Raw genomic sequence first — 18,783 nt, forward strand, 5'->3', positions numbered from 1 at the left:
TGCGTCTCCACGGATGTTGCCTGGCCTGCTGAGTTTTTCCAGCATTTTCTGTTGTTAAAACAGAGTTAACGTTTCAGGGCCTCCATCCTGCACCAACATGGCTTGGACGTTTTTTTTTTGCCACTGCCTCACCTAAGATGGCGGACGGGAAGGGTTGTGTGTGGGGGGGAAAGACGCTGGCTCCTTCCTTCACCGCTATGGCGCGTCCTGCCCTTACCAAGATGGCTTACTTACATCTGAAGGACGGCGCGCTCATCCCTCAACAAGATGGCGCGCCGGTGACGTACGTGCGTGAGGACGTTACCCTTTTTCGCGTCACATCCAGGTGGAAGAGAGCAGGAGGGGGGCGCCGGAGGTCACACGCATGCGCAAATGCCGTTGACCGTAGCGGCCGGCGCCCGCGGGTGAAGGCACGGTCCCGAGGTGAGTCTGGTGCTCCCATTATAACCTTCCTATCAGTGCGGGAAGGGACAGACATGGCATCCATCTAAGCTACAGCACACACCCTGCCTCCACACACAACTTTATTTCACCAGTTTAAACTCCCAGCTCCACATTTCTGATAGGAGCTGCAGTGACCGCGCCGCCGCGTGACATGTTTACATAGGCGTTTCCCCATTGTAACTCTGGGGGTGCGGGTGACATGTTCACATAGGCATTTCCTCATTATAACTCGTGGGGCGCTTCAGCGTGACATGTTTACATAGGCATTTCTACATTGTAACTCTGGGGGCGCTGCAGCCTGATGTGTTTACTTAGGCATTTCCCATCGTAACACTCCTGTGCCTGCACTGAGGAAGCACTGCACTGTCGGAGGGGCAGTACTGAGGGAGCGCTGCACTGTCGGAGGGGCAGTACTGAGGGAGCGCTGCACTGTCGGAGGGGCAGTACTGAGGGAGCGCTGCACTGTCGGAGGGGCAGTAAGGGAGCGCTGCACTGTCGGAGGGTCAGTACTGAGGGAGCGCTGCACTGTCGGAGGGGCAGCATTGAGGGAGCGCTGAATTGTCGGAGGGGCAGTACTGAGGGAGCGCTGCACTGTCGGAGGGTCAGTACTGAGGGAGCGCTGCACTGTCGGAGGGGCAGCATTGAGGGAGCGCTGAATTGTCGGAGGGGCAGTACTGAGGGTGCGCTGCACTGTTGAAGGGTCAGTACTGAGGGAGTGCTGCACAGTCGGAGGGTCAGTACTGAGAGAGCGCCGCACTTTCTGAGGGGCAGTACTGAGGGAGTGCCACACTGTCGGACGGGCAGTACTGAGGGAGCATGGCACTGTCGAACGGGCAGTACTGAGGGCGCGCGGCACTGTCGGACGGGCAGTACTGTGGGAGCGCGGCACTGTCGGAGGGGCAATACTGAGGGAGCGCTGCACTGTCGGAGAGGCAGTACTGAGGGAGCACTGCACTGTCGGAGGAGCAGTACTGAGGGAGCGCTGCACTGTTGGAGGGGCAGTACTGAGGGAGCGCTGCACTGTCGGAGGTGCAGTACTGAGGAAGCGCGGCACTGTCGGAGGGGCAGTACTGAGGGAGCGCTGCACTGTCGGGGGGCAGTACTGAGGGAGCGCTACACTGTCGGAGGGGCAGTACTGAGGGAGTGCCGCACTGTCGGAGGGTCAGTACTGAGGGAGTGCCGCACCGTCGGAGGGGCAGTACTGAGGGAGCGCCGCACTGTCGGAGGGGCAGTACTGAGGGAGCGCCGCAGTGTCGGAGGGGCAGTACTGAGGGAGCGCCGCACTGTCGGGGGGCAGTACTGAGGGAGCGCCGCACTGTCGGAGGGATAGTACTGAGGGAGCGCTGCACTGTCGGAGGGGCAGTACTGAGGGAGCGCTGCACTGTCGGAGGGGCAGTACTGAGGGAGCGCTGCACCGTCGGAGGGGCAGTACTGAGGGAGCGCTGCACTGTCGGAGGGTCAGTACTGAGGGAGAGCTGCACTGTCGGATGAGACGTTAAACCAAGGCTCCATCTGCCCGCTCAGGTGGATGTGAAAGATCCCACAGCCACTATTGGAGGAAGAGCAGGGCGGAGTTCCTGCGTCCTATATTTATTCCTCAAACAAAGCCTGAAAAAACGGATTATCTGGTCATTATCACGTTGCTGTTTGTGGGAGCTTGCTGTGCGCAAATTGGCTGCCGCGTTTCCTACATTACAACAGTGACCACACTTCAAAAAGTACTTCATTGGTTGTAAAGCGCGTTGGGACGACCTGAGGCCGTGAAAGACACTATGGAAACTGCATAGAACATACCACACAGAAACAGGCCATTCAGACCTCACCGCCCTCGGCCTCTTACACTGTTCCACGGAAGCTCAGCGTAAGTTCGAGGAACAGCACCTCATCTTTCGATTAGGCATTCTACAGCCCTCTGGAGTCAACATCGAGTTCAACAATTTCAGATCATAATCTCGGCCCCTATCACATATATTTTTTATCCACACTTTTTGTTTGTGCTTTTTTTTCCCCACATGGCAGCTGCCTCTCACTCTGCCGGCCCATTTCACACTCCATCTAGAGCCATCCTTCGTCTCCTTACCTGTCCCATTACCATCTCGTCTCGCCTTGAATATCTCTTATTAATGGCTCTTTTCGTCTGCTGCCCTCCACCCTATCACAGACCTTCCCTTTTGTTCTTTCATCCCCTCCCCCCTTTCCCAGCCCCTACACTTGCTTAAAAACCTGTTCCTTTTCCTGCTTTTTTTCCAGTTCTGACGAAAGGTCTTCGACCTGAAACGTTCACTCCGCTTCTCTTTCCACCGATGCTGCCTGGCCTGCTGAGTTTTTCCAGCGTTTCCTGTTCTTGTGTCAGATTTCCAGCATCCGCAGTATTTTGCTATTGTGCTCCATGCCGGTGTAGAAACATAGAAACAAGGAAGATAGGAGCAGGAGTCGGCCATTCGGCCCCTCGAGCCTGCTCCACCATTCAATGAAATCATGGCTGATCATTCAAATTCAGTACCCTGTCCCTGCCTTCTCCCCATATCCCTGGATCCCTTTAGCCTTAAGAAATATATCCAACTCCTTCTTGAATATATTTAATGAATTGGCCTCCACTGCCTTCTGTGGTAGAGAATTCCACAGGTTCCCCACTCTCTGGGTGAAGAAATTCCTCCTCATCTCTGTCCTAAATGGCTTACCCCTTATCCTTAGACTGTGACCCCTGGTTCTGGACTCCCCGGCCATCGGGAACATCCTCCCTGCATCTAGTCTGTCCAGTCCTGTCAGAATTTTATAAGTTTCAATGAGATCCCCTCTCATTCTTCTAAACTCCAGCGAGTATAAGCCCAATCGACCCAATCTCTCCTCATACATCATTCCTGCCATCCCAGCTATCAGTCTGGTGAATCTTCGCTGCACTCCTTCCATGGCAAGAATATCCTCAGATAAGGCGACCAAAACTGCACACAATACTCAAGATGTGGTCTCACCAAGGCCCTGTACAACTGCAGCAAGACATCCTTGTTCCTGTACTCAAACCCTCTCGCTACGAAGGCCAACATACCATTTGCCTTCTTAACCGCCTGCTGCACCTGCATGCTTACCTTCAGCGAATGAATTGGCCTCAACTGCTGTGTGTGGTAGAGAATTCCACAGGTTCACCACTCTCTGGGTGAAGAAATTCCTCCTCATCTCTGTCCTAAATGGCTTACCCCTTATCCTTAGACTGTGACCCCTGGTTCTGGACTCCCCGGCCATCTGGAACATCCTTCCTGCATCGAGTCTGTCTAGTCCTGTTAGAATTTTACAAGTTTCAATGAGATCCCCTCTCATTCTTCTAAACTCCAGCGAGTATAAGCCCAATCGACCCAAATAGTGTTTATGCTCCACACCAGCCTCCTCCCCACCCCCCTCTTCATCTCACCCCCATCAACATCTCCTTCTATTCCTTTCTCCCTCATGTGCTTATCTAGCTTTCCCTTAAATGCATGTGTGCTATTTTCGCCTCGACCACTCCCTGTCGTAGTGAGCAAAGTTCATGTTAAGATGGGGAAATGGTATGTTGGCCTTCGTAGCGAGAGGGTTTGAGTACAGGAACAAGGATGTCTTGCTGCAGTTGTACAGGGCCTTGGTGAGACCACACCTTGAGTATTGTGTGCAGTTGTCTGGAGGGACCACGCAGGCCGCCTGCCGCCTTCACAATGGGGAAAAAACGCGCATGCCCAGAAATTTGAATGGGCCGCGCACCCAAAAAATAATTAGAGGGGACATTGGTATGAGAGGATTTGAGTATAAGAGTTAAGACGTTTTACTGCAATTATACAGGGCCCTGGTGAGACCACACCTGGAGTATTGTGTACAGATTTGGTCTCCTTACCTAAGGAAGGATATACTTGCCACAGAGGGAGGTTTTTTAAAATTAGTTCCTGGGATCTGGGTGTCGCTGGCAAGGCCAGCATTTATTGCCCATCCCTAGTTGCCCTCGGGAAGGTGGTGGTGAGCCGCCTTCTTGAACCGCTGCAGTCCGTGTGGTGAAGGTACTCCCACAGTGCTGTTAGGGAGGGAGTTCCAGGACTTTGACCCAGCGACGATGAAGGAACGGCCGATATACTTCCAAGTCAGGATGGTGTGTGACTTGGAGGGGAACTTGGAGGTGGTGGTGTTCCCATGTGCCTGCTGCCCATGTCCTTCTAGGTGGAAACGGTCGCGGGTTTGGGAGTTGCTGCAGTGCATCTTGTCGATGGTACACACTGCAGCCACGGTACGCCGGTGGTGGAGGGAGTGAATGTTTAAGGTGGTGGATGAGGTGCCAATCAAGCGGGCTGCTTTGTCCTGGATGGTGTCGAGCTTCTTGAGTGTTGTTGGAGCTGCACTCATCCAGGCAAGTGGAGAGTATTCCATCACACTCCTGACTTGTGCCTTGTAGATGGTGGAAAGGCTTTGGGGAGTCAGGAGGTGAGACACTCGCCACAGAATACCCAGCCTCTGACCTGCTCTTGTTGCCACAGTATTTAAGTGGCTGGTCCAGTTAAGTTTCTGGTCAATGGTGACCCCCCAGGATGTTGATGGTGGGGGATTTGGCAATGGTAATACCGCTGAATGTCAAGGGGAGGTGGTTAGACTCTCGCTTGTTGGAGATAGTCATTGCCTGGCACTTCTGTAGAGTGCAACGAAGGTTCACCAGACTGATTCCTGGGATGGGGGGGGATTGTCCTATGAGGAGAGATTGGGTCGACTAGGCCGATATTCTCTAGAGTTTAGAAGAATGAGAGGTGATCTCATCGAAACATACAAAATTCTCACAGGGCTTGACAGGGTAGATGCAGGGAGGATGTTTCCCCTGGCTGGGGAGTCTAGAACCAGGGGTCACAGTCTCAGAATAAGGAGTCGGCCATTTAGGACTGAGATGAGGAGAAATTTCTTCACTCAGAGGGCGGTGAATCTTTGGTATTCTCCACCCCAGAGGGCTGTGGAGGCTCAGTCGTTGAGTATATTCAAGACAGAGATCGATAGATTTTTGAATATTAAGGGAATCAAGGGATATGGGGATCGGGCAGGAAAGTGGAGATGAGGAAGATGATCAGCCATGATCTTATTGAATGACGGAGCAGGCTCGAGGGGATGAATAGCCGACTCCTGCAGGAACCCAAGCTAAATCCCAAACCCAGGGGTCACTCGACAGTGATCAGGAGCAGGAACCCTGGCTCAATGCCACTCTCTGAAACATAAATACAGAGTAAAGCTCCCTCGACACTGTCCCATCAAACACTCCCAGGGCAGGTACAGCACAGGTTAGATACAGAATAAAGCTCCCTCTACACTGTCCCATCAAACACTCCCAGGGCAGGTACAGCACAGGTTAGATACAGAATAAAGCTCCCTCTACACTGTCCCATCAAACACTCCCAGGGCAGGTACAGCACGGGTTAGATACAGAGTAAAGCTCCCTCTACACTGCCCCATCAAACACTCCCAGGGCAGGTACAGCACGGGTTAGATACAGAGTAAAGCTCCCTCTACACTGTCCCATCAAACACTCCCAGGGCAGGTACAGCACGGGTTAGATACAGAGTAAAGCTCCCTCTGCACTGTCCCATCAAACACTCCCAGGGCAGGTACAGCACGGGTTAGATACAGAGTAAAGCTCCCTCTACACTGTCCCATCAAACACTCCCAGGGCAGGTACAGCATGGGTTAGATACAGAGTAAAGCTCCCTCCATCCTGTCCCATCAAACACTCCCAGGGCAGGTACAGCACGGGATAGATACAGAGTAAAGCTCCCTCTACACTGTCCCATCAAACACTCCCAGGGCAGGTACAGCACGGGTTAGATACAGAGTAAAGCTCCCTCTACACTGTCCCATCAAACACTCCCAGGGCAGGTACAGCACGGGTTAGATACAGAGTAAACCTCTCTCTACACTGTCCCATCAAACACTCCCAGGGCAGGTACAGCATGGGTTAGATACAGAGTAAAGCTCCCTCTACACTGTCCCATCAAACACTCCCAGGGCAGGTACAGCACGGGTTAGATACAGAGTAAAGCTCCCTCTACACTGTCCCATCAAACACTCCCAGGGCAGGTACAGCACGGGTTAGATACAGAGTAAAGCTCCCTCTACACTGTCCCATCAAACACTCCCAGGGCAGGTACAGCACGGGTTAGATACAGAGTAAAGCTCCCTCTACACTGTCCCATCAAACACTCTCAGGCCAGGTACAGCACGGGTTAGATACAGAGTAAAGCTCCCTCTACACTGTCCCATCAAACACACCCAGGGCAGGTACAGCATGGGTTAGATACAGAGTAAAGCTCCCTCTGCACTGTCCCATCAAACACTCCCAGGGCAGGTACAGCACAGGTTAGATACAGAGTAAAGCTCCCTCTACACTGTCCCATCAAACACTCCCAGGGCAGGTACAGCACGGGTTAGATACAGAGTAAAGCTCCCTCTACACTGTCCCATCAAACACTCCCAGGGCAGGTACAGCACGGGTTAGATACAGAGTAAAGCTCCCTCTACACTGTCCCATCAAACACTGTCAGGCCAGGTACAGCACGGGTTAGATACAGAGTAAAGCTCCCTCTACACTGTCCCATCAAACACACCCAGGGCAGGTACAGCACGGGTTAGATACAGAGTAAAGCTCCCTCTGCACTGTCCCATCAAACACTCCCAGGGCAGGTACAGCACAGGTTAGATACAGAGTAAAGCTCCCTCTACACTGTCCCATCAAACACTCCCAGGGCAGGTACAGCACGGGTTAGATACAGAGTAAAGCTCCCTCTACACTGTCCCATCAAACACACCCAGGGCAGGTACAGCACGGGTTAGATACAGAGTAAAGCTCCCTCTGCACTGTCCCATCAAACACTCCCAGGGCAGGTACAGCACAGGTTAGATACAGAGTAAAGCTCCCTCTACACTGTCCCATCAAACACTCCCAGGGCAGGTACAGCACGTGTTAGATACAGAGTAAAGCTCCCTCTACACTGTCCCATCAAACACTCCCAGGGCAGGTACAGCACCGATTAGATACAGAGTAAAGTTCCCTCTACACTGTCCCATCAAACACTCCCAGGGCAGGTACAGCACGGGTTAGATACAGAGTAAAGCTCTCTCTACACTGTCCTGTCAAACACTCCCAGGGCAGGTACAGCACGGGTTAGATACAGAGTAAAGCTCTCTCCACAATGCCACATCAAACACTCCCAGGGCAGGTACAGCACAGGTTAGATACAGAGTAAAGCTCCCTCTACACTGTCCCGTCAAACACTCCCAGGGCAGGTACAGCACGGGTTAGATACAGAGTAAAGCTCCCTCTACACTGTCCCATCAAACACTCCCAGGGCAGGTACAGCACGGGTTAGATACAGAGTAAAGCTCCCTCTACACTGTCCCATCAAACACTCCCAGGGCAGGTACAGCACCGATTAGATACAGAGTAAAGCTCCCTCTACACTGTCCCATCAAACACTCCCAGGGCAGGTACAGCACGGGTTAGATACAGAGTAAAGCTCCCTCTACACTGTCCCATCAAACACTCCCAGGGCAGGTACAGCACCGATTAGATACAGAGTAAAGCTCCCTCTACACTGTCCATCAAAAATTTTCATAGCAGGTACAGCAGGGGTTAGATACAGAGTAAAACTCCTTCTACACTGACCCATAGCCTGAGCTTTACTCTGTATCTAACCGGTGCTGTGCTTGCCTTAGAAGTGTTTGATGGGACAGTGCAGAGGGCGTTTTAATCTATATCAAACATGGGCTGTACCTGCTTTGGAAATGTTTGATGGGGCAGTGTATGGGAATTACTCTGTATCTAACCTTTGCTGTACATGTCCTGGGAGTGTTTGATGGAGCAATTTAAAGGGAGCTTTACTCTGCATCTAACATTTGCTATACCAGCACAGGGAGTACTTGATGGAACAGTATGGAGAGAGATTTATACTGTATCTAACCCGTGCTGCACTCAGAGGATGGTGAATCTTTGGGATTCTCTGCCCCAGGGGGCTGTGGAGGCTCAGTCGTTGAGTATATTAGGACCGAGAGCGATAGATTTTTGAATATTAAGGGAATCGAGGGATATGGGGATAGAAACATAGAAACATTGAAGATAGGAGCAGGAATAGGCCATTCGGCCCCTCGAGCCTGCTCCGCCATTCAATGAGATCATGGCTGACCATCCAAATTCAGTACCCTGTCCCTGCCTTCTCCCCATATCCCTTGATCCCTTTAGCCTTAAGAAATATATCCAACTCTTTCTTGAACATATTTAATGAATTGGCCTCCACTGCCTTCTGTGGTAGAGAATTCCACAGGTTCACCACTCTCTGGGTGAAGAAATTCTTCCTCATCTCAGTCCTAAATGGCTTACCCCTTATCCTTAGACTGTGACCCTGGTTCTGGACTCCCCGACCATCGGGAACATCCTTCCTGCATCTAGTCTGTCCAGTCCTGTCAGAATTTTATAAGTTTCAATGAGATCACCTCTCATTCTTCTAAACTCCAGCGAGTATAAGCCCAATCGACCCAATCTCTCCTCATACGTCATTCCTGCCATCCCAGGTATCAGCCTGGTGAATCTTCACTGAACTCCTTCCATGGCAAGAACATCCTTCCTCAGATAAGGCGACCAAAACTGCACCCAATACTCAAGGTGTGGTCTCACCAAGGCCCTGTACAACTGCAGCAAGACATCCTTGCTCCTGTACTTGAATCCTCTCACTACGAAGGCCAACATACCATTTGCCTTCTTAACCGCCTGCTGCACCTGCATGCTTACCTTCAACGACTGGTGCACAAGGACACCCAGGTCTCGTTGCACTTCCCCTTCTCCCAATCTATTGCCATTCAGATAATAATCTGCCTTCCTGTTTTTGCCACCAAAGTGGATAACCTTACATTGATCCACGTTATATTGCATCTGCCATGTTTCTGCCCAATCACCCAACCTGTCCAAATCATCCTGGAGTTTCTCGGCATCTTCCTCACAGCACACACGCCCACCCAGCTTTGTGTCGTCTGCAAATTTGAAGATATTACATCTAGTTCCCTTGTCTAGATCATTTATATATATTGTGAATAGCTGGGGTCCAAGGACTGATCCCTGCGGTACCCCACAAGTCACTGCCTGCCACTCGGAAAAAGACCCGTTCATTCCAACTCTTTGCTTCCTGTCTGCCAACCAGTTCTCTATAGTGCAGGAAGGTGGAGATGAGATCGAAGATCAGCCATGTTCTCATTGAATGGCGGAGCAGGCTCGAGGGGCCGAATGGCCGACTCCTGCTCCTATTTCTTATGTTCTTGTGGTAGCGAGTTCCACATTCTCACCCCTCTCTGGGTAAAGAAGTACCTCCTGAATTCCCTATTGGATTTATTAGTGACTATCTTCTATTGATGGGCCCCTATTTCTGGTCTTGCCCACAAGGGGAAACATCTTCTCTACGTCTACCCTATCGAACCCTTTCATAATCTCAAAGACCTCCATCAGGTGACCCCTCAGCCTTCTCTTCTAGAGAACAGAGCCCCAGCCTGTTCAATCGTTCCTGATAGATATAACCTCTCAGTTCTGGTATCATCCTCGTAAAGCTTTTTTGCGCCTTCTCCAGTGCCTCTATATCTTTTTTTATAATATGGAGACCAGAACTGTGCACAGATATGGAGTGGGAGAGCAGAGATATTATGTACATTATAACTAAAAATATCATACATGCAGGCAAGGAAGTTATGCTGAACCTTTATAAAACACTGGTTAGGCCCCAGCTGGAGTATGGTGTTCATTTCTAGGCACCGCACTTTAGGAAGGATGTCAAGGCCTTGGCGAGGGTGCAGAGGAGATTTACTAGAATGGTACCAGGGATGAGAGACCTCAGTCAATCTGGAGAGACTGGAGATGCTGGGATTGTTCCCATTGGAGCAGAGAAGGAGGGATTTACCTGAGGTGTTTAAAATTATGACGGGTTTTAATAGAGTAAATAAGGAGAAATTGAGATACACACAGGCCGTACAGTCCCAGACGGGAGTGAATCGCTCCCTTTTACCCGCTGTGTACTGTACAGGTACAGGAACGTACACTGTGACACACACACGGGCCGTACAGTCCCAGACGGGAGTGAATCGCTCCCTTTTACCCGCTGTGTACTGTACAGGTACAGGAACGTACACTGTGACACACACACGGGCCGTACAGTACCAGACGGGAGTGAATCATCCCCTTTTACCCATTGTGTACTGTACAGGTATAGGAACTGACACTGAGACACACACGGGCCGGACAGTACCAGACAGGAGTGAATCGTTCCCTTTTACCCACTGTGTGCTGTACACATACAGGAACTGACACTAAGACACACACACGGGCCGTACAGTATCCGACGGGAGTGAATCGTTCCCTTTTACCCGCTGTGTACCGTACAGGTATAGGAACTGACACTGAGACACACACGGGCCGTACAGTACCAGACGGGGGTGAATCGTTCCGTTTTACCTGCTGTATACTGTACATGTACAGGAGCTGACACTGAGACACACACAGGCCGTACAGTATCCGACGGGAGTGAATCGTTCCCTTTTACCCGCTGTGTACTGTACAGGTACAGGAGCTGACACTGAGACACACACACGGGCCATACAGTACCAGATGGGAGTGAATCGCTCCCTTTTACCCACTGTGTACTGTACAGGTACAGTAACTGACACTGAGACACACACACATGGGCCTTACAGTACCAGACAGGAGTGAATCGTTCCCTTTTACCCGCTGTGTACTGTACAGGTACAGGAGCTGACACTGAGACACACACAGGCCGTACAGTCCCAGATGGGAGTGAATCGTTCCCTTTTACTCACTGTGTACTGTACATGTACAGGAGCTGACACTGAGACACACACAGGCCGTACAGTCCCAGATGGGAGTGAATCGTTCCCTTTTACTCACTGTGTACCATACAGTTATAGGAACTGACACTGAGACACACACGGGCCGTACAATATCCGACGGGAGTGAATTGTTCCCTTTTACCCGCTGTGTACTGTACAGGTACAGGAGCTGACACTGAGACACACACAGGCCGTACAGTCCCAGATGGGAGTGAATCGTTCCCTTTTACTCACTGTGTACCATACAGTTATAGGAACTGACACTGAGACACACACAGGCCGTACAATATCCGACGGGAGTGAATTGTTCCCTTTTACCTGCTGTGTGCTGTACAGGTACAGGAGCTGACACTGAGACACACACAGGCCGTACAGTACCAGACGGGAGTGAATCGTTCCCATTTACCCGCTGTGTGCTGTACAGGTACAGGAGCTGACACTGAGACACACACAGGCCGTACAGTACCAGACGGGAGTGAATCATTCCCATTTACCCGCTGTGTGCTGTACAGGTACAGGAGCTGACACTGAGACACACACAGGCCGTACAGTACCAGACGGGAGTGAATCGTTCCCATTTACCCGCTGTGTGCTGTACATGTACAGGAGCTGACACTGAGACACACACAGGCCGTACAGTACCAGACGGGAGTGAATCGTTCCCATTTACCCGCTGTGTGCTGTACAGGTACAGGAACTGACACTGAGACACACACAGGCCGTACAATATCAGACGGGAGTGAATCGTTCCCTTTTACCCGCTGTGTACTGTACCGGTACAGGAGCTGACGCAGACACACACACAGGCCTTACAGTACCAGACGGGAGTGAATCGTTCCCATTTACCCGCTGTGTACTGTACCGGTACAGGAGCTGACGCAGACACACACACGGGCCTTACAGTACCAGACGGGAGTGAATCGTTCCCTTTTACCCGCTGTGTACTGTACATGTACAGGAGCTGACACTGAGACACACATGGGCCAGTACCAGACGAGAGGGAGTCATTCTTTGTACTGACGATCTGTTTCTGTTCAAACAGGTGTCCCGTTCAGCTGGTGTCTCGGGCCTTGTGTCAGCCAGTCTGACCTCTGGCCGGGTTGACGTGGCGATGGAGTGCGTCATTATCAGTGAGGATGGGCTGCATGATCCCATTATTCTCCCAGAAAACACGCACGTGATCCTGGGACGCGGTCCAGGCACCAGAATCACCGACAGGAAGTGCGGGAGGAGTCAAGGTAGGAACTGGGGCGGGGGAGGGTCAGTCTGGGTTCAGACGTTGATCTTTCACCCCTCGGGGACCTGGGTCAAATCCGGCCCTAGACGGAGAGGCTGACGCTCTCCTCGCTCTTTCTCGCTGCTGGGTGACCGGGTGGGGGCCAGGAGATCCCGGGACTGCGCGATTGGCGCCCGAGTGGGGACTCAGTCCTGGCGTTCACTGTGATCTTCCTGTGCTTTCTCCCAACAGTGGAGCTGGTGGCTGATTACAGAAACAAGACCGTCACAGTGAAGCAGGTAGGGATCGCTGAGAGCTCTCTCTCTCTCTGTGTCTCTCTCTCTCTCTCGCTCTCTCTCCGTCTCGCTCTCTCTCCGTCTCGCTCTCTCTCCGTCTCGCTCTCTCTCCGTCTCTCGCTCTCTCCGTCTCGCTCTCTCTCCGTCTCGCTCTCTCTCCGTCTCGCTCTCTCTCCGTCTCGCTCTCTCCGTCTCGCTCTCTCTCTCGGTCTCGCTCTCTCTCGGTCTCGCTCTCATCTCGGTCTCGCTCTCTCTCCGTCTCGCTCTCTCTCCGTCTCGCTCCCTCTCCGTCTCGCTCCCTCTCCGTCTCGCTCCCTCTCCGTCTCGCTCCCTCTCCGTCTCTCGCTCCCTCTCCGTCTCGCTCCCTCTCCGTCTCGCTCCCTCTCCGTCTCGCTCCCTCTCCGTCTCGCTCCCTCTCCGTCTCGCTCCCTCTCCGTCTCGCTCCCTCTCCGTCTCGCGCTCTCTCCGTCTCGCTCTCTCTCCGTCTCGCTCTCTCTCCGTGTCTCGCCCTCTCTCCGTGTCTCGCCCTCTCTCCGTGTCTCGCCCTCTCTCCGTGTCTCGCCCTCTCTCCGTGTCTCGCCCTCTCTCCGTGTCTCGCCCTCTCTCCGTGTCTCGCCCTCTCTCCGTGTCTCGCCCTCTCTCCGTGTCTCGCCCTCTCTCCGTGTCTCGCCCTCTCTCCGTGTCTCGCCCTCTCTCCGTGTCTCGCCCTCTCTCCGTGTCTCGCCCTCTCTCCGTGTCTCGCCCTCTCTCCGTGTCTCGCCCTCTCTCCGTGTCTCGCCCTCTCTCCGTGTCTCGCCCTCTCTCCGTGTCTCGCCCTCTCTCCGTGTCTCGCCCTCTCTCCGTGTCTCGCCCTCTCTCCGTGTCTCGCCCTCTCTCCGTGTCTCGCCCTCTCTCCGTGTCTCGCCCTCTCTCCGTGTCTCGCCCTCTCTCCGTGTCTCGCCCTCTCTCCGTGTCTCGCCCTCTCTCCGTGTCTCGTCCTCTCTCCGTGTCTCGTCCTCTCTCCGTGTCTCGCCCTCTCTCCGTGTCTCGCCCTCCGTGTCTCGCCCTCTCTCCGTGTCTCGCCCTCTCTCCGTGTCTCGCCCTCTCTCCGTGTCTCGCCCTCTCTCCGTGTCTCGCTCCTCTCTCCGTGTCTCGCCCTCTCTCCGTGTCTCGCCCTCTCTCCGTGTCTCGCCCTCTCTCCGTGTCTCGCCCTCTCTCCGTGTCTCGCCCTCTCTCCGTGCCTCGCCCTCTCTCCGTGCCTCGCCCTCATCTCCGTGCCTCGCTCTCTGTCTCTCTCTCTCTGCCTCTGGCTCTGTCTCCCTCCTCTCCCTCCCCCACCCCCGCCCTCCCCCCACCCCCGCCCTCCCCTCCCCTCCCCCCCCCTCCCTCCCCCCCTCCCTCCCCTCTCCCCCCTCCCCCTCCCCCCCCCTCCCCATCCTCTGCCCTCCCCCCTCCTTCCCCTCTCCCCCTCCCTCCCCTCTCCCCCCCCTCTCCCCCTCCCTCCCTCCCCCCCCTCTCCCCCTCCCGCCCTCCCCTCTCCCCCTCCCTCCCCTCTCCCCCCCCTCCCCTCTCCCCCTCCCCTACCCTCCCCCCTCCCCCCTCCCCTCCCCTCCCTCCCCTCCCCCCCTCCCTCACCCCCTCCCCCCTCCCTCCCCCCCTCCCTCCACTCTCCCTCCCTCCACTCTCCCCTCCCTCCACTCTCCCTCCCTCCACTCTCCCTCCCTCCACTCTCCCTCCACTCTCCCTCCACTCTCCCTCCACTCTCCCTCCACTCTCCCTCCCCCCCCTCCCCCCTCCCCCCTCCCTCCCCCCTCCCTCCCCTTCCCTCCCCCCCTCCCTCCCTCCCCTCCCCCCTCCCTCCCCTCCCCGCCTCCCCTCCCCCCCTCCCTCCCCTCCCTCCCCTCCCCTCCCACCCCTCCCCCCTCCCTCCACTCCCACCCCTCCCCTCCCCCCTCCCTCCCCTCTCCCCCCCCCTCTCCCCCCTCCCTCCCCTCTCCCCTCTCCCCCCTCCCTCCCCTCTCCCCTCTCCCCCCTCCCTCCCCTCCCCCCCTCCCCCCCCTCCCCCTCCCCCCTCCCCCCCCCCCCTCCCCCCCCCTCCCCTCCCCCCTCCCCTCCCCCCTCCCCTCCCCCTCCCCTCCCCCCCCTCCCCCTCCCCCCCTCTCCCCCCTCCCTCCCCCTCCCTCCCCCTCCCCTCCCCCCCCTCCCCTCCCCCCCCTCCCTCCCCCCCTCCCCTCCCCCCCCTCCCTCCCCCCTCCCCTCCCCCCTCCCTCCCCCTCCCCCCTCCCCTCCCCCCTCCCCTCCCCCCTCCCCCCTCCCTCCCCCCTCCCTCCCCCCTCCCTCCCCCCTCCCTCCCCTCCCCCCTCCCTCCCCTCCCCCCTCCCTCCCCTCCCCCCTCCCTCCCCTCCCCCCCTCCCCCCCCTCCCTCCCTCCCCCCCTCCCTCCCCCCTCCCCCCCTCCCTCCCCCCCCTCCCTTCCCCCCCTCCCTTCCCCCCTCCCTTCCCCCCTCCCTTCCCCCCTCCCTTCCCCCCTCCCTCCCCCCTCCCTCCCCCCTCCCTCCCCCCTCCCTCCCCCCCTCCCTCCCCCCCTCCCTCCCTCCCTCCTCCCTCCCTCCGCTCCCTCCCTCCCTCCCTCCCCTCTGTCCCTCCCTCCCCTCTGTCCCTCCCTCCCCTCTGTCCCTCCCCTCTGTCCCTCCCTCCCCCCTCCCTCCCCCCCTCCTCCCTCCCCTCTCCTCCCCCCCTCTCCCCCTCCCCTCCCCCCTCCCCTCCCCCCCCCCCCTCCCCTCCCCCCTCCCCTCCCCCCTCCCTCCCCCCCTCCCCCTCCCCCTCCCTCTCTCCCCCTCCCTCCCCCTCCCCCGCCCTCCCCTCTCCCCCCCTCTCCCACCTCTCCCCTCCCCTCCCCCTCCCTCCCCTCTCCCCCTCCCTCCCCTCTCCCCCTCCTCCCCTCTCCCCCTCCCTCCCCTCTCCCCCTCCCTCCCCTCTCCCCCTCCCTCCCCTCTCCCCTCCCTCCCCTCTCCCCCTCCCCCTCCCTCCCCTCTCCCCCCTCCCTCCCCTCTCCCCCCCCCTCCCCCTCCCTCCCCTCTCCCCCCTCCCTCCCCTCCCCCTCCCTCCCCCCCCTCCCAATTTTTTTTTACAATTTAAATCGCTTTATTGGCATGATAAGTTACATCTTATGTTGCCAAAGCATCAAAATACATTTATGGTTCAGCACATAAACGCAGTTCTATTCATACAGTGTATAAACAGGTATATCCCTGAGTGTATAAATATACATTCGCATTGTTTATATATATTTTTTTTCTTAGCTTACTGGTTGTCCCTCTGTTCATGGCAAGCTGCAACATAGTGCGCCGCCAGCGTTACACAGCTTCTCTCCTCTCCCAGTAGGAATGGGAGTTTTTGGTTGTCATTCAGATTTCTGAAATCAGGGCATATTTGTGAGAATTTTTGGTAGAAATTCTCCCTGATGCCCTGATATTTTCCACAAGCTGTGAGGAAGTGCATCTCTGTCTCCACCACTCCCTGACTGCAGTGAGAGCATATCCTGTCCTCTCTTGGCAGCCTGGTCTGCCTGTGTCTGCCTTTTTCGATCGCTAGGCTATGTTCGCTAAGTCTGTACCTTGTCAAGGTTCTTCTCAGTTTGTTATCCTTTACCATGGTCAGGTAATCAGCTATGTTGTATTGTCTGTTTAGGGCCAAGTAGCAATTGAGTTTGCTTTGGGTTTTTGTTGTTTCTGCCCAATATGTCAGATATTTTTCCTTTTGCTTAGCGACGATTGTGTTGGGTCGAATTCTTTGTGTTACCCTGTCACTGTCCTGGGGCTGGTTATTGTTAGTATTGTTAGTAGTTACTTCACTGAGTCCCAGGACTAGTTGACTGAGGGTATTCTTCTTTATGGTCAGCTCTTGGCATTTCAGGGCGTCGTAGTGATAGCATTGGGGATTGCTCATTTGTAGGTGATTCCAAAATTTGGTGGCTCTTTTTTGGATAGTGATTATTAATGGATATTGGCCTAGTTCCGCCCTGCATGCATTGTTTACTGTTTTCCTTTGAGTCCGGAGGATACTTTTACAGAATTCTGCATGTAGGATCTCAATTGGGTGTTTGTCCCATTTTGCAAATTCTTGTTGAGTTAGCGGTCCCCATACCTCACTGCCATAGAGTGCAATTGGTTCAATTACTGATTTGAAAATTTTGAGCCAAATGCTAATTGGGATTTCTATTTGGATTGATTTTTTGATGGCATAGAAAGCCCTTCTTGCTTTCTCTTTCAGTTCATTCACAGCCAGTTTGAAGTTTCCCGTAGAACTGATTTTTAAGCCCAAGTATGTGTAGTTAGTGGTTTGTTCAATTTTGGTTGTTCCTACTGTGAAATTTATTTTGGGTCCCTGATGTTTGGATCTTTGCTGGAACACAAGGACTTTGGTTTTTTGGGGATTTATTGTCAGGGCCCAAGTCTGGCAGTACGACTCCAGCAGGTCCAGGTTTTGCTGTAGCCCCTCTTTAGTAGGTGACAGCAGAACCAGGTCGTCTGCATAGAGGAGGAATTTAACCTTGGATTCATATAGGGTGAGGCCGGGTGCTGTAGATTGTTCAAGTAGTTTTGCCAATCCATTTATGTAAATATTAAAGAGTGTCGGTGAGATTGGCGAGCCCTGCGTCACCCCCCGCCCCTGTGGGAAGTATTTTGTTTGTTTGTCTCCAATTTTAACTGCACATTTGTTGTTTGTATACATTGATTTAATTACATCATATGTTTTCCCTCCTACCCCACTTTCGATAAGTTTCAGGAATAAACCGTCATGCCAGATGGAGTCGAAAGCCTTCTGGAAATCTACAAAGCATGCGTAGATTTTGCTTTTGTTATTGTGAACGTGTTTGTCAATTAGGGTCTGTAGGGTGAAGATATGATCGGATGTTCTATAGTTTGGCAGGAATCCAATTTGGCTTTTACTCAAGACATTGTGCTCCTCAAGGAAGTTTATAAGTCTTTTGTTTATGATGCTACAGAATACCTTCCCCAGGTTACTGTTTACACAGATGCCTCGATAGTTGTTTGGGTCGATTTTGTCCCCACTTTTGTATATGGGCGTTATGAGTCCTTTGTTCCAGATATCAGGGAAATAACCGACACTCAGAACCAAGTTGAAGAGTTTTAGGATAGCCAGTTTCATTTTGTTGTCTGTGTGTTTAATCATCTCGTTTAGTATGCCGTCTGTCCCGCAGGCTTTTCCTGGTCGCAGGTCCTTGAGTTTTTCAAGAAGTTCTTTTTCTGTTATTATGGCGTCCAGCGGGTTTTGGTTATCTTTTATGGCCATTTCTAGCTTTTCCAGTTTTTTGCATATTTGGTGTTGCTCTGGTCTTAGTGTGTTTTTCTGGTATAATTTTTCAAAGTGGTTTACCCATGTGTCCCCATTTTGAATGGCCAAATCGTCGTGTTGTTTTTTGTGTAGTGTTTTCAAGTTTTCCCAGAAACAATTGGAATCAATGGATTCCTCCATGGAGCTGAGTGTATTCTTAATATATTGCTCTTTTTTGGTTCTGAGTGTGTTTCTGTATTGTGTTAGTGTCTGACAATAAGTAAGGCGTAGTTCCTCGTTTTCTGGATGTCTGTGTTTTTGGTTTGATATTTTTCTAAGTTTTTTCCTCATGTTATGGCAATCTCGGTCAAACCATTTTTCATAGTTTTTTGTTTTGGGTTTGTTCTTGCGAGCTTTCAAGTTTGCATTTGTTGCCAAATTATCAAAAATATTGTTTAGTTTACTAACTGCCCGGTTTACGCCTTCTTTATTGTGAGTGTATATGTTATCCAGAAAGGTGTCTAAGAGAGCTTGAGTTGATGCATTGCTAATTGTTTTCTGGTATTTTTCCATGTCGTTTTTGGCCCATCTGTACGATTTTTTGGTGTTGTACAGTTTACTGGGTTGTGTTTCTATGTTGTTTGTTTCTGTCTTTTTGAGGAACATAGTAATTTGACTCCAATGT

General features: G+C 53.5%; 1 protein-coding gene across 1 annotated transcript in view; it reads left to right on the forward strand.

The window, feature by feature from the left end:
• The first annotated feature begins 316 nt into the window (after positions 1 to 316).
• pnkp (polynucleotide kinase 3'-phosphatase) overlaps positions 317 to 18,783 on the forward strand; it is a 77,907-nt gene continuing 59,440 nt past the window's right edge. The window contains exons 1-3 of the mRNA XM_085984382.1: positions 317 to 423; positions 12,353 to 12,548; positions 12,779 to 12,825. Coding sequence (XP_085840508.1) covers positions 12,422 to 12,548; positions 12,779 to 12,825 — 174 coding nt within the window. The 5' untranslated portion in view covers positions 317 to 423; positions 12,353 to 12,421. The remainder of the gene's footprint in view (positions 424 to 12,352; positions 12,549 to 12,778; positions 12,826 to 18,783) is intronic.

The sequence above is a fragment of the Somniosus microcephalus genome, chromosome 4 (assembly GCF_052327205.1).
Source record: "Somniosus microcephalus isolate GS21.2 chromosome 4, FLI_Smic_1.0, whole genome shotgun sequence".
Lineage (NCBI taxonomy): Eukaryota > Metazoa > Chordata > Chondrichthyes > Squaliformes > Somniosidae > Somniosus > Somniosus microcephalus.